General features: G+C 50.6%; 3 protein-coding genes across 5 annotated transcripts; 1 reads left to right on the plus strand and 2 right to left on the minus strand.

The window, feature by feature from the left end:
• Nucleotides 1-800: 800 nt before the first annotated feature.
• LIN7B (lin-7 homolog B, crumbs cell polarity complex component) lies at nt 801-5118 on the minus strand. 3 transcript variants are annotated; one of them, XM_053606942.1, is made up of 7 exons: nt 5023-5118; nt 4456-4574; nt 4121-4192; nt 3046-3255; nt 1892-2055; nt 1509-1562; nt 801-934 (listed from the first exon to the last, which is right to left on the minus strand). In XM_053606942.1, exons 1-6 carry the CDS (start codon nt 5057-5059, stop codon nt 1541-1543), a joined length of 624 nt encoding a protein of 207 aa, XP_053462917.1. In that variant the 5' UTR covers nt 5060-5118; the 3' UTR covers nt 801-934; nt 1509-1540. The 3 variants fall into 3 exon arrangements, with proteins under 3 accessions (XP_053462917.1, XP_053462918.1, XP_053462916.1); XM_053606943.1 differs by having other exon boundaries at nt 803-883; XM_053606941.1 differs by lacking the exon at nt 801-934 and having other exon boundaries at nt 1459-1562.
• C10H19orf73 (chromosome 10 C19orf73 homolog) lies at nt 900-1480 on the plus strand. The gene is given in 2 exon segments (XM_053606944.1): nt 900-978; nt 981-1480. Coding segments are annotated over 2 exon segments (450 nt in total). The 3' UTR covers nt 1352-1480.
• A 7470-nt stretch (nt 5119-12588) lies between the features above and the next one.
• LOC128597008 (probable ribosome biogenesis protein RLP24) lies at nt 12589-13264 on the minus strand. Its single transcript, XM_053606946.1, has one exon. The coding sequence runs from the start codon at nt 13212-13214 to the stop codon at nt 12723-12725; it is 492 nt and encodes a 163-aa protein (XP_053462921.1). The 5' UTR covers nt 13215-13264; the 3' UTR covers nt 12589-12722.
• Between the last annotated feature and the right edge of the window lie 1229 nt (nt 13265-14493).

The following is a 14493-nucleotide window of genomic DNA, read 5'->3' on the forward strand; positions in this document are numbered from 1 at the left end:
GGCGGAGGTACGCCTAGGATTCTAGGGTTCGGTTGGGGACTCTGGGTGCTGGGAGGGGCACGCCTGAGTCTTTGGGGTTGGGCTGTGATATCTGGCTCTGAGGTCCCCAGGGATAAGGAAGAAAATCTAGGATTTCAGAGAAGCGGGGGAGGCTCCCCAAAGGGTCCCCGGGGTGGGCGCTGCCTGGCGGGCCGGGCCGGGCTCTCACCTACCTGGTCCGCGGCGGCTGCGGGAGGAGCTGGGTTGCAGGAGGGACGTGGGGTGGGGTGGGGGGACCGGGCGGGGCCCCTGGCGACGGCCGGGGCCCGGATCTGTAGCACCAGAGCCCTGTCTCCACAGCTCGCGCGGGCTCCGCGTCTCTTGCTCCGGCTTGGGCGCTGGGGACCCCCCCCCCCTCACGGTCTCACAGCCCCTCTACCCCTTAAAATAGTCCCCTACCCCTGTCACTGTTCGGCATCCCCCCGCGAGGCCGCAGCCGCCAGATCCAGGGGTGCCCACCAGCGCCCCCAAATCACACCTTCCCCCAAAAAAATTCCTCCTCCCTCCCCCCTCCCCCCCACAGGACCCGGGCGGTCGTGGCCCCTTTAACAGGAGACTGACAGACGGTGCCGAGTGGCCAATGGGAGGCAGTGTTGGCGCCGGCCGGCGACTAGACCCCGCCTCGGCACGGGCCGGGAGGGGTCGCGCGGGCGGCGAGCGGGAGGCGGGGCATAAGGCCCATCGGCCTATAGGCGCGCGGCGTGCGGCCGCTGGGGAGGGAGGTGGAGCTCGGCAGGGGGATGATGTCACCTGGAGCGAGTAGCGCGCGGCGTGGAACGCGAGTCGCGACCCCGGATTCCGACAGCTGTGGGCGTCGAGCCTCGCGCTGCACAGGACACGAGAGCTGGGCGGGCAGCGGGATGGTGATAAAGGTTGGATTTTAAGGCGGGGGCAGCTACCGGAAAGACGTGCTCTAGTTGGAAGGTGGAGTGCCCGCCCGTAGGCGAGTGCACCTTATTCTGCACCCCTGCGCCTGCCTCGGGAACTGCACGCGGCACCCCCACCCGCGACTCCCACGCAGACGGTAGTGAGGCCTGCTGAGTTCTGCGGGCGGACGGCGCTAATGGTTTGTTCCGCCCTGCCCACACACAGGCAACCCCCTGGTTCCTGCGACATTTCAGGAACCCTCTGCAGGAAGGGGCTTGCTTGGCCTTTGCCCTCAGACTTAAGGGTCGATGTCGTTGTCTTTAATCTGTCCCGCACTCAGCCTCAGACTGGGTTCCAGCCTCTGCCCTCGGACTTGTCCCTCCTAAGCCAGTACACCTCTGCCTTCAGACCTGGGAAGAGGTCTGTACCTCTGCTCTCAGACTGAAAAGGGGCTTCTTCAGGCTGCTCTTAATCTGACCTCAACTCCTCTCTCCCCATCAAGACACTCATAAGCCCAGCATGGAGGACATACACATACACACAGACACTCAGTGAGGGTCAAAGATCTTTAAATAAGGAGCCATTGACAATAAATACTGTACAAGGGTGAAGGTGAGGGTCCAGATCTGTGGTTTCAGCCTCGAGACTCCAAGGACCTGCAAGGGCAATGAAAGGAGAGAAGCCATGCTCAGAGGAGGGAGCTAGAGAGCATGAGAAAGACAGGACTGGCATTCCAGAGGCAAGGGCCCAGGGAAATGGAGTGAGGGATTCCAGCCAGAGTAGGTTCCAGATCTTGGGATGGGAGGGAGCTAGGGGTATTTGGTAAGAATGTCCTTGGCTGGAAACCTGGGTCAAGGTTCAGTATCCCAGAGAAGAGAGGCCAGGGCTGGGGATGCAATCCTAAGAATCACTGGGCTGAACTGGGAGTCTGAGATTAAAGGGAGGGGGGTGGAGTCCCTAGTACAGTGGTGACCAAGGGGCTCACGAGTAGCTCTGGTGCTGCTGGCGCCTGCGGGCAGAGCGCATCTTCTCAAATCGGGCCTCCATCTCCTCCAGCACTCGAGGTGTGTAACGCACCACCAGTTTCACTGAGCCCTGGGCTGCCTTCAGCAGCTCCACCGCCTTCTCATGCTGCTCACCCTCAACGCTCTGTGGGGCCCAACACAGACAGCTGGGCCTGGAGCCTGCTGCTCTTACCCAAGCCCCTCCAGGAAATGGAACCAACTACTGGTGAGCTTGGTGCCATCCCTGAGATGCCAAGGCCTTGTGTCCTCCTCATGGGAGAGTCATTAACTCTTCCCTCAGTGCCCTCCAAAACCTTCTGGTTTCCCCCAGTCTCTAGCCAGATGTCCAAGCCCATCTTTGTTGCCCCTTTCCTACAGCCCACTGATAACCTCCTTCTCTGACCCCCTCTTTTTTGTCACCATAGCCCTGGTCCCAACTCAGGCCTTGTCCTCTCGCCTCTGGACTCTAACCCCAGCCAACTCCCTGGCCTCTGGCCTCCTATCTCTCCCTTCAGACCATCTCCCATAGAATCCCAGATGGGCCTTTCTATACCTGCAAGCTGAGCTTATTCCTCACTTACATCCTCCCCTGGCTCCTCAGCACCCATAGAACAAAGTCCCAGTTCTCAGATTGGCACTTAGGCCATGCATGGCTGACCCCAAACTTTTATCAGTTATGTTTCCATCTACTTGAACCACAGTGATTTTAATTGCCTGCATGCCATAAGCCTCCATTAGAACTGAGTCATAGTCCTTACCTACAATACCCCCAGCCTTGTTTGCTTGGAGAACTCCTACTCATCCTTCAACACCCAACCCAAATGTTATTTACTCTGCAAAAACTTCTTAAATCTACATGCTCTGGTGCCACATCTGCACTCTCACAAAGCTTTGTGTTTCCTCATTATTATGTCTCTAAATTAGGACTGTTTCAGTCAGGGTCAACCTCACTTAACCAGAGAGGAAGAGTCTAAAGTATAGGAGCTGATGCCAACTTTTCTCAGGGTCCCCAGCATTGTTCAACACAGCGCTGGCCATAAAGACAGTGCTCAGTGTATGTTGAATGAATGTAAACTGGAGGACTATGATATCTTGGACAACTGTGCCCCCAATACTGTCTCAACACCCCACTTACTACACCATTCACCGACAGCAGTTGGTCCCCACGCTTGAGGCCTCCATGGCGGTCAGCCACACCTCCTGGGATGACTCGGGATATATAGATGGGTGAGTTCTGCTCCTTGCCACCCATGATGTTGAAGCCTAGGCCCTCATCTGTCTTGGGCAGCTCCACTACCCTGGGATGTGCATGGCCTTCACTGGCTGTGAAGGCAGCCACTGTGGCCTAGAAGAGAGAAAGTGTCAGGAGGTGAGAGGGTCCCTTCATGGTGGGATAGGGATCTAGGCCAGGGACAATGACTTAAGCCAGATCGCTACCCCCAAGCACAAGACACCTGCCATGATTCAAAATGAGAATAATGACTGTATGTCCTTTTGGTTCCCTTTGCATGATTCTGACATGCCAAAGAGAAAGCCACTATTTGATGTGAGTATGTCATAAATACCCTACACTTGACAATCTTGCTTTTTGACAGAGGAAAACAAGGACTGGAGGGAGCTAAGAGCATGAGGCAGCAACAAGAAGTAGCATCTAAGGCTGGGTGCAGTGGCTCATGCCTGTAATCTCAGCATTGTGGGCAGCCGAGGTGAGTGGATAGCTTGAACTCATGAGTTTGAGACCAGCCTGAGCAAGAGTGTGACCCTGTCTCTAAAAAATAGCTGGGTGTTGTGGCAGGCACTTGTAGTCCCAGCTATTAAGAGGCTAAGGCAAGAGGATCTTTTGAGCCCAAGAATTTGAGGTTGCTGTGAGCTATGATGTCACAGAACTCTACCGGGGACAAGAAAGTGAGACTCTGTATTAAAAAAAAAAAAAAAGTAGCATCTAACTATGGCTCAGTAAGATCTCAGTATTCTATTGAAGGTTATCTTCTAGCCCGGCGTGCCATACTGGTTTCCATTTGTATTACAGTTGCTGAAGATGCCTTTATATGACATTGAAGTTAAAAAAATGTACGATTATTTAATAACAGTTAAGGGCGGCACATAGGTTTGGCAAAAACCATGAAGGAGGAAACAGGAAGGACTGGCATTAAGAAGATACTGAGCTAGCAGTTCAGTGGACACAAGCGCAATGGGATTGGGGAGCCTACCTTGGCTGTGGCATGGGCCCGGATCTCAGCGCTGCCAGTGATGTCCAGCGTGTCATACAGCTGCTCATACACCTGGGTGAGCACTCAGCAGCATTAGGGACCAGCCAGCTCCCTCCTGCCTTAGACACAGGAGTCCAGGCCCATAGCCCCTCTCTCCGCCCTGCCCCCGAAACCCGAGCTGGAGGAAACTACAACTCCCAAAGAACCTGAAGCGTAGCACCCTGAGGCGGGCCGCCACGGAAGCTGCCGGGAGGCATAGTCCCTGGGCTCGCTCGGATCGACCAGAAGGAAGACCGCGACCGCCAGCTCCTGCCGCGGCACCGCGCGACTCTCACCTCTCGGATGGCGGAGCAAAAGCGGCTCTGCAGTACTCGCTGGAGAGCCTGCAGCTTTTGCGGGGGCAGCTCCCCGCTGCGCTGGAGCCGCTCGAGGAGCTCCACGGCCCGGGACACGTCTGTGGGGCGGGGGCAGGAACGCGGGCACAGAGACACACAGTGTCAGAGACACCAAAACGCATAGCACCACCGAAAGGTGCGGCGGGAGATGGACTAAGGGTGAGGGCAGACAGACCCCGGAAAGGACTGCCGAAGCACAGTCGGACATCCCGAAGAGTCAAAGGTGGCAAGGGAGAAACTGCGACCAGCTGAGCGCCCTACGTCCCCAGGATCGCACCTACGCACACATACATAAGTAGGCGTGTGCGGCGGCCGCAGCCACCCCAGTCGGCTAGCCCACGGACCCTCCCACACCCTCGGCGCTCCTGGCACCAGGCGCCCCGCCCCGCCCACCCCCGCCGGGTCCTCCCGCCCACCCGCGCCCGCCTGGTCTGGGGCGGGGTGGGAGCTGGGATTCCCGGACGCAGGCCGCGGCCTGGTGGGCAGGGTCCCCTACCGCGCGCTTACCCCGCTCCAACCCCAGAGGTTCCACAAGCGCAGCCATGTCTGTGCCACCGCCACCAGCTGCCCGCCCGCCCTGTCCCCAGCGAGAAGGGAGGGGCTACGTGAGGCCACGCCCCAGGCGACTGGCGCCCCCTACGGAGGCGCCGCCTAGCAGGCGCTGCACTCCTGAGTGTCGGGATTGTCCAGCCAGCTGCGGGACCCGGCCGGTCTGTCCTGTTTACAACCCCTCCTGTGGCTGACTCTGTCTGTTCCTTTCAGAATCCTTGTCTTCATCTGTTTCTGTCGTGCCCGCCACACCTCTCTATCTCCTTTTGATCCTTTCTCCACATTCACTGAGTAAATGGTTGTAAAACATCTTCTGAGGCCAAGGCCATGGACTTGATGGTAAACTGAGAAGACAAGCGCACTGCTTCATTGGAGCTTCCAGTCTATGCGGTAGACAATCAACTTCCGAGATAAGAGCTGAGGGTGGGGAGGTGATGGCCTAGATGGAGAAAATCCTTGAGGAGGGACATTGTGGAGTCCTGGAAGGTAAGATCAAAAGGTGGGTATGGGTCACCCCACCAGGGAGAAGGAGCCCATGTGGCTGGAGAACAGCTAAGGACTGATTTTTTATGAAGGTGAAAGGCTAACATGATACAGCTTATGCCTGGCCTTGTGTGTTAGCAAATGCATGTTGAGGATTATTTTTGTTGGGGGGTAGGGGGGACAGAGTCTCACTCTATCACCCTGGGTAGAGTGCCATAGTGTCATAGATCACAGCAGCCTGAAACTCTTGGGCTCAAGCCATCCTCTTGCTTCAGCCTCCTAATTAGCTGGGACTACAGGCGCTTACCACAACACTTGGCTAATTTTTCTATTTTCAGTAGAGACAGGGTCTCACTCTTGCTCAGGTTGGTCTCTAACTCCTGAACTCAGACGATCCACCCACCTTGGCCTCCCAAAATGCTGGGATTACAGTTGTGAGCCACCACACCTGGCCTCCATGTTGAGGATTTTGTACTCCATGCCAGCTCCTCAGAGTAAAATGTGATATTCTAATTTGTTTTTTGTTTGTGTGTTTTGGAGATAGTCTCACTTTCTCGCCCTCAGTAGAGTGCTCTGGCGTCATAACTCACAGCAAGCTGAAACTCTTGGGTTGTAGTGATTCTCTTACCACAGCCTCCCAAGTAGCTGGGACTACAGGCGCCTGCCACAACACCCAGCTATTTTTAGAGACGAGGTCTCGATCTGCCTCAGGCTGGTCTTGAACCTGTGAGCTCAAGTGATCCACAAGCCTCAGCCTCCCGTAGTGCTGCAATTATAGGCATGAACCACCACGCTCAGCCCACGAGTTTGTATTTTAAGATGACTTTGGCCACTGTGGACTACACTGGATGGGAGCAAGAGGAGAAGCAGTAGGCCCAGTTTTCGCAGCAATCCTCACGGTGGCTCACTCCAGAGCCCCGGCCTGGTGAATAGGTGGACCGATGTGGAAAGTGTTCAGACAGGTCTTGGTGCTTAGCTGCATGTGGGGTTGGGAGGTGCAGGGGAAGGGAGTATTATGGTGCTCTGGTGCCATTTCCTAAGCTGGACTATGCTGGAGGAGGGATATTGGATATTTTGAATTTGAGGAACCTGTGCAGCATCCCAGGGGAGAAAAGATCTAAGTCTAGGGCTCCAAAGACCCACCTGGCCTGCGGGCAGTTTTGAAACTTGGACATGGGTGGTAGATAAAACCACAGGAATGGACGAGAATGCCAGAGGCAAAAGAATACTCAATAAAGAGGTCTTAGACCAGCACTCTGGGAGGCAAAGGTGGATGGATGGCTTGAGCTCACTAGTTCAAGACCAGCCTGCTGAGCAAGAGTGAGACCCTCCATCTTTAAAAATAGCTGAACACGGGGCAGGTGCCGGTAGTCCCAGCTACTCACTTGGGAGGCTGAGGCAAGAGGAGCCCAGGAGTTGGAGGTTGCTGTGAGCTGACACCATGGCATTCTACTGAGGGTGAGAGTGAAGCTCTGTCTCAAAAAAAGAAAGAAAAGGGTGATGCCTGTGGCTCAGTGAGTAGGGCGCCAGCCTCATATACCAAAGATGGCGGGTTCAAACCCAGCCCCGGCTAAACTGCATCAAAAAAATAGCTGGACATTGTGGCAGGCGCCTGTAGTCGCAGCTATTTGGGAGGCTGAGGCAAGAGAATCGCCGAAGCCCTAGAGCTGGAGGTTGCTGTGTTGTTGTCACCCTCTACCAAGGGTGACAAAATGAGACTGTTTCTAAAAAAAAAAAAAAAGAGAGGACCTAGGACTGGTCCCCAAAACACTTAAAAGTCAAGAAGGCAGAAAAGAATGGCCAGAAATGCCTGGCACGGTGGCCATGCCTGTAATCTTAGGACTTTGGGAGGCCAAGGTAGGTGGATTGCTTGAGCTCATGAGTTTGAGAACAGCCTGAGCAAAAGTGAGACCCCATCTCTACTAAAAATAGAAAAACTGAGGCAAGAGGATGGCTTCAGCCTGAGTTGGAGGTTGCTGTGAGCTATGATGCTATGGCACTCTACCCAGAGCGATAGCTTGAGACTCTGCCTCAGAAAAAAAAAAAAAAAAGAAAAAAAAAGGTCAGAAAGATAGGACAAAACCCAGGCAGAATGAACCAAGAGAATAGAATGTTTTCATTTTTTTTTTTTTTTTTACCAGGCAAACCCGAGTGAAGGAGAATTTTTTTTTTTTTTTGGAGACAGAGTCTCACTATGTTACTCCTGGTAGAGTGCTGTAGCATCACAGCTCAAAGCAACCTCACACTCTTGGGCTTAAGCCAGTGGTTCTCAACCTTCCTAATGTCACAGGCCTTTAATACAGCTCCTGTGGGTTGCAACCTGCAGGTTGAGAACCACTGGCTTACGCGATTCTCTTGCCTCAGCCTCCCAAGTAGCTGCAACTACAGGTGCCCACCACAACGCCCACATGGTGCCAGCCACATGCACCTATTTTTTTGTTGTAGTTGTTATTGTTGTTTGGCAGGCCCAGGCTGAGTCCAAACCCCCCAGCTTCAGTGTATGTGGCTGGTACCCTAGCCGCTGAGCTACAGGTGCCGAGCCAGGAGAATTTTTTTTTTTTTTTTGAGACAGAACCTCAAGCTGTCAACCTGGTAGAGTGCCGTGGCATAACTGCTCACTCACAGCAACCTCCAACTCCTGGGCTCAAGCAATTCTCCTGCCTCTGCCTCCCAAGTAGTTGGGATTACAGGCACCTGCCACAATGCCCAGCAATTTTTTTGGTTGCAGCTGTCATTGTTGTTTGGTGGGCCCAGGCTAGATTCGAACCCACCAATTCAGGAGTATGTGGCTGGAGCCTTACCTGTTTGAGCCACAGGCACCAAGCCAGGAGAATTTTTTTTTTTTTTGTAGAGACAGAGTTTCACTTTATGGCCCTTGGTAGAGTGCCATGGCATCATACAGCTCACAGCAACCTTCAACTCCTAGGCCCAAGCGATTCTCCTGCCTCAGCCCCCCGAGTAGCTGGGACTACAGGCACCTGCCACAACGCCCGGCTATTTTTTGGTTGCAGTTCAGCCGGGGCTGGGTTTGAACCCGCCACCCTCGGTATATGGGGCCAGCACCTTACCGACTGAGCCACAGGTGCCGCCCCAGGTGAATGTTTTTCAAAAGAGGAAGTGAAGGCGGTACCAGTAACTCAGTGGGTAGGGCACCAGCCACATACACCAAGGCTGGTGGGTTTAAACCCCAGGCCAGCTTAAAAAAAAAAAATCAACCACAACGACAACTGCAACAACAACAACAAAAATACATATGGCTTGGTGCCCATAGCACAGTGGTTATGGTGCCAGCCACATGCACCAAGGCTGGCAGGTTCCAGCCCAGCCTGGGCCAGCAACTACAACAAGAAAATAGCCGGGCAATTGTGGCAGGCACCTGTAGTCCCAGCTACTTGGGTGTCTGTAATAAGAGAATCACTTAAGCAGAGTTTGAGGTTGCTGTGAGCTATGACATGACAGCACTCTACTGAGGGTGACATAGTGAGACTCATGTCAAAAAAAAAAAAAAAGAGAGGAAGTGGTCAGTGGTATAAAATGCTCTTTTTAAAGAGGCCAAGGAAATGAGGGAAGTGTAAATGAGGCTTTTGAGAAGTCTAGCTGATGCCCCACCACTGTCTCCTTTAGCTGTGTTGGGATCTGGGATCTGGAAAGAGCTTATTCCAAGTGGGAGGACTAAAGCAGCTTTGTCTAGCCCTCTCCTTCAACAAAAAGTAAGTTGGCCAGGCGAAGTGGCTTATACCTGTAATCCTAACACTCTGGGAGGCCAGGGCCAGTGGATTGCCTGAATTCAAGAGTTTGGGACTAGCCTGAGCAAGTTCGAGAGCCTGTCTCTACTAAGAATAGAAAAATTAGCTGGGAATTGTGGCAGGTTCCTGTAGTCCCAGCTACTTGGGAAGCTGAGGCAAGAGTATCTCTTGAACCCAGGAGTTTGAGGCTGCTGTGAGCTATGATGCCATAGCACTCTACCCAGGGCGACAGAGTGAGATTTTGTCCCACTACCCCCCCCAAAAAGTAATGTCTTCACAAGGTTAAGAACAAAATCAAATAATGGAGAAGGGCTAAACAATGAAATCCACCAACGCTCTATTAGTTAGGAGAACTCTACCCACTTCAAGAGGCAACACCTTATAGATGTTTAGTCTGAGAGTTTCTTCTGTATCTAAAGAACATGCTAATTAATGATTTGTCAATTTATTTATTTTTACTTTTTTCTTTACCTCCAGTATCTTCTGCCAGATTGTGGGTCTTGATTTGTCAATTTTGATGTAATAGATTACACACTGATTTTCTGCTTTTCTCACCTTTTCCCTGTTCCCATGATAACATTTTTTTTTTTTTTGTAGAGACAGTCTCACTTTACTGCCCTTGGTAGAGTGCGGTGGCGTCACATGGCTCACAACAACCTCCAACTCTTGGGTTACATGATTCTCTTGCCTCAGCCTCCCGAGTAGCTGGGACTACAGGCACCCGCCACAACGCCTGGCTATTTTTTTGTTGCAGTTTGGCCGGGGCTGGGCTTGAACCCGCCATCCTCAGCATATGGGGCCAGCGCCCTACTCACTGAGCTACAGGCGCCGCCCAACATTTTTTTTTTGAGAACCTACCACCTCTGGCATATGGGGCCGGCGCCCTACTCCAATGAGCCACAGGCACCACCCAATTTTTTTTTTTTTTTGAGACAGAGTCTCAGTATGTCACCCTCGGTAGAGTGCCACGGTGTCACAGCTCACAGCCACCTCAAACTTTTGGGCTTAAGCAATTCTTTTGCCTTAGCCACCCAAGTAGCTAGGACTACAAGTGCCCGCCACAATGCCCAGCAATCATAATAGCAATTTTTAGTTCAATCAATAAAAGTGCTTACATTGTGTCTACCTATTGTTTATTACAGATCCCAAATACTATTTTGTGATTACATTTCCTTTCTTTTCTTTTTTTTTTTTTTTTATGGAGACAGAGTTTTACTTTCTCACCCTCGGTAGTGCCATGGCATCACAGTTCATAGCAACCTCCAGCTCTCGGGTTCAAGCGCCCACCACAACGCCCGGCTATTTTTGTTGTTGTTGTTGTCATTATTGTTTTAGCTGGCCTGGACTGGGTTCAAACTGCCAGCCTTGGTGTATGTGGCCAATGCCCTACCCACTGAGTTACGGGCACCACCACAATTATTAAATTTTTTTTTTTTTTACTTTAAAAATGTCTTTATTTTTTGTGCAACTAATGGGCAAGTGTTCTACCCATAAATTCTACTTTCCAATAACAATTAGGAACTTTTATAAAGAAAATCATAGAACAAACTTTAAAAGGCAATGGATTCCTCTCCTTCTAGATCACCGCTGGACTAGAAAAATAAAGCTTATTCTGCCAGGAATCACAAGTTGGAACTAAGTATTCCCTAAGTGGAAATTATACAGTGCCGTTTCGAAGATTATTCAGCCTTCATCCCCAACATCCATAACTAGCTTTTTAGAACAGTTAAACCCAGCCAAAATAGTTCAGTCTAGGCTTTATGATATAAGGCTATTATGGTCTTGAAAAATGCTAAAAACAGGAAAGACTGATCAAAATAAAAGATATTATTAGGGGCGGTGCCTGTGGCTCAGTCGGTAAGGCGCCGGCCCCATATACCAAGGGTGACGGGTTCAAACCCGGCCCCGGCTGAACTGCAACCAAAAAAAAAAAAAAATAGCCGGGCGTTGTGGCGGGCGCCTGTCGTCCCAGCTACTCGGGAGGCTGAGGCAAGAGAATCGCTTAAGCCCAGGAGTTGGAGCTTGCTGTGAGCTGTGTGAGGCCACGGCACTCTACCGAGCGCCATAAAGTGAGACTCTGTCTCTTAAAAAAAAAAAAAAAAAGATATTATTAGAAATTAATAATCACGAATTGTTAGTTCCTTGCTGTATCTCCCATCAATGAAAGATTAATAAAGGGATTATTTTACTGTAAAGGAAGTTTTAGTTTCACATATCACTAGCCAGAACTTTTGTCCTTAGTTATTACATAATAGGATCTGTACAGGGCCGTTATCCAAATGGCATGACCATTGTATGCACACAATTCACTTCTGTCTTTACAAACAGAACTTTCATAATTTACATAAGCACATCTGTAGTGAAGGTTTAACACTGAGATGCAATCAAACATCCATACTATGTGATTTTTTTTTTTTTTTTTTTGTAGAGACAGAGTCTCACTTTATGGCCCTCGGTAGAGTGCCGTGGCCTCACACAGCTCACAGCAACCTCCAACTCCTGGGCTTAAGCGATTCTCTTGCCTCAGCCTCCCGAGTAGCTGGGACTACAGGCGCCCACCACAACGCCCGGCTATTTTTTGGTTGCAGTTCAGCCGGGGCCGGGTTTGAACCTGCCACCCTCGGTATATGGGGCCGGCGCCTTACTGACTGAGCCACAGGCACCGCCCATGTGATTTTTTTTTTTTTTTTTTTTTGCAGACTGCAATGTAGGGGATATATATATATATATATTTTTTTTTTTTGTAGAGACAGAGTCTCACTATATGGCCCTCGGTAAAGTGCCGTGGCCTCACGCAGCTCATAGCAACCTTCAACTCCTGGGCTTAAGCGATTCTCTTGCCTCAGCCTCCCAAGTAGCTGGGACTACAGGTGCCCGCCACAACACCCGGCTATTTTTTGGTTGCAGTTCAGCCTGGCCGGGTTTGAACCCGCCACCCTCGGTATATGGGCCCGGCGCCTTACCGACTGAGCCACAGGCACCGCCCCAAGGGGATATATATATATATATATATATATATATATTTATTATTTTTTTTTTTTTTTGTAGAGACAGAGTTTCACTTTATTGCCCTCGGTAGAGTGCCGTGGCATCACACAGCTCACAGCAACCTCCAACTCCTGGGCTTAGGCGATTCTCTTGCCTCAGCCTCCTGAGTAGCTGGGACTACAGGCGCCCGCCACAACGCCCGGCTATTTCTTTTGTTGTTGCAGTTTTGGCCGGGGCTGGGTTTGAACCCGCCACCCTCAGCATATGGGGCCGGTGCCCTGCTCACTGAGCCACAGGTGCCGCCCATCAAGGGGATATATTTTTAATCTGCTTTCATTTGAGTGACCTTATATAAAAAATAAAATCAATAACTTATAAGCTCTAGTCTCCAAAAAACATTTTCAAATGTACACATAGAAATGGTCACAAACAGTAAGATTTTTAGGCAACATCTTCCATGTCCACATCCTGTTGTAATTGCTGTACCATTTTCTCTTCCAGTTTCTTTCCTTTGCCTGCAAGAGGGGCTCGGATAAGATGGATGTTTTGCTTGACTTCCTTGATGTCCTGGACTTTCTGTAGCTCTTTATTTTTCTTCAGTCTGTTCATTATAAATTTAGCTTGGCGTTTCTGTTTGATCTCTTCAACTCTCTTCATTGCATCAATAGTTTTATTCCATAGCTCTCTCTGGTATTTGACAGGTTCGTTTCTACGTTTCTCAAATTCAAATGAATTATCCACTGTAAGCTCTTTACCAGCTGCTTTCCGGAATGCTTTAATCCACCTGACCTTGCGAGGATTGCACTTCTTTTTAAAGTTTTTATGACATTTGGATTTACAAAATCTGAACACCTTGCAATCATTGCGGACGAACGTCATGCCGTGACCAGGGTAGATTGGCCCCGAACAGAAATAACACTTCTCCATACGCATATTGAACTCGCATGGGTCCCCGCAGACCCAAAGCTAAAAACTCCACAATTATTAAATTCTTAATTTCAGATATTATTTCCCAATTATAGAATTGCCATCTAAGGGGCGGCACCTGTGGCTCAAAGGAGTAGAGCGCCGGCCCCATATACTGGAGGTGGCAGGTTCACATCTGGCTCCAGCCAAAAACTTCAAAAAAAAAAAGAATTTCCATCTAAGACCCAGATCTGCTAAATTCTGCTAAAATTCTCCATCTTTTCCTTATTTTGTGAACATGTCCTAGTTATTTCAGCCTGATAATTACATCCAAATCACCTCTGGGTCTGTATTTTTTTTTTCATCTTGGTTTTCAGCACTTTTAAGTCCTTTCTAGCATGCATGGTAATTTTTTGAGTGGATGCTGAGTATTGTGTGCTAAAGATATTATGCGTAGGGGTGGCGCCTGTGGCTCAGCAGGCACCAGCCCAATATACCAAGGGTGGCGGGTACAAACCCAGCCCCGGCCAAACTGCAACAACAACAAAAAAAAAATAGGCAGGCGTTGTGGCAGGCGCCTATAGTTCCAGCTACTCAGGAGGCTGAGGCAAGAGAATCGCCTAAGCCTAGGAGTTGGAGGTTGCTGTGAGCTGTGATGTCATGGGGATTCTACCGACAGTAATAAAGTGAGACTTTGTCTCTATTAAAAAATAGATATATACTATGCATAGGAGGCTCACCAAATAGGGTTTTCTTTTGGCTGGCAGATTGCCTGAATCCTGATGAGATCTCATTTTAAGTTTGCTTAAGCAGGGCCATTCCACCTTGAACTGGAGACAGGCCTTAAACATGTCTCTCCCAGAATAGTATAGCTGTTGAAATCTCCTCAGCTGGTTAGCCTCCACGTTATTGCATTCTGAGGTGTTTCTTGAGGGTCTTGCAATGACAGTGAGCAGTTTGGGAGTTGGCAAATGCCTCAAGAAAAGGTTGTGTATAGATTTGGGAGCTCAGGCTCAGCACCTGTAGCTCAAGCAGCTAAGGCGCCAGCCACATACACCCGAGCTGGCAGGTTCAAATCCAGCCTGGGCCTGCCAAACAACAATAACTACAACCAAAAAATAGCTGGGCATTGTGGCAGGCACCTGTAGTCCCAGCTACTTGGGAGGCCAAGGCAAGAGAATCGCTTAAGCCCCGGAGTTGGAGGTTGCTGTGAGCTGTAACACCACAGCACCCTACCCAGGGCAACAGCTTGAGGCCCTGTCTCCATAAAAAAAAGAGATTTGGGAGCTCAATGCCCTTCTATCTG

This window comes from Nycticebus coucang, chromosome 10 (genome assembly GCF_027406575.1).
Source record: "Nycticebus coucang isolate mNycCou1 chromosome 10, mNycCou1.pri, whole genome shotgun sequence".
NCBI classification, from domain to species: domain Eukaryota; kingdom Metazoa; phylum Chordata; class Mammalia; order Primates; family Lorisidae; genus Nycticebus; species Nycticebus coucang.

Coding starts and splice junctions, on each gene's coding strand:
- LOC128597008 (XM_053606946.1), bottom strand. CDS start 13,214: ATGCGTATGGAGAAGTGTTATTTCTGTTCGGGGCCAATCTACCCTGGT.
- LIN7B (XM_053606942.1), bottom strand. CDS start 5,059: ATGGCTGCGCTTGTGGAACCTCTGGGGTTGGAGCGGG. Junction 4,193..4,455: donor TTTGCTCCGCCATCCGAGAG/GTGAGAGTCGCG, acceptor GTGCTCACCCAG/GTGTATGAGCAGCTGTATGA. Junction 1,563..1,891: donor CAGCAGCACCAGAGCTACTC/GTGAGCCCCTTG, acceptor TTGCCCTTGCAG/GTCCTTGGAGTCTCGAGGCT.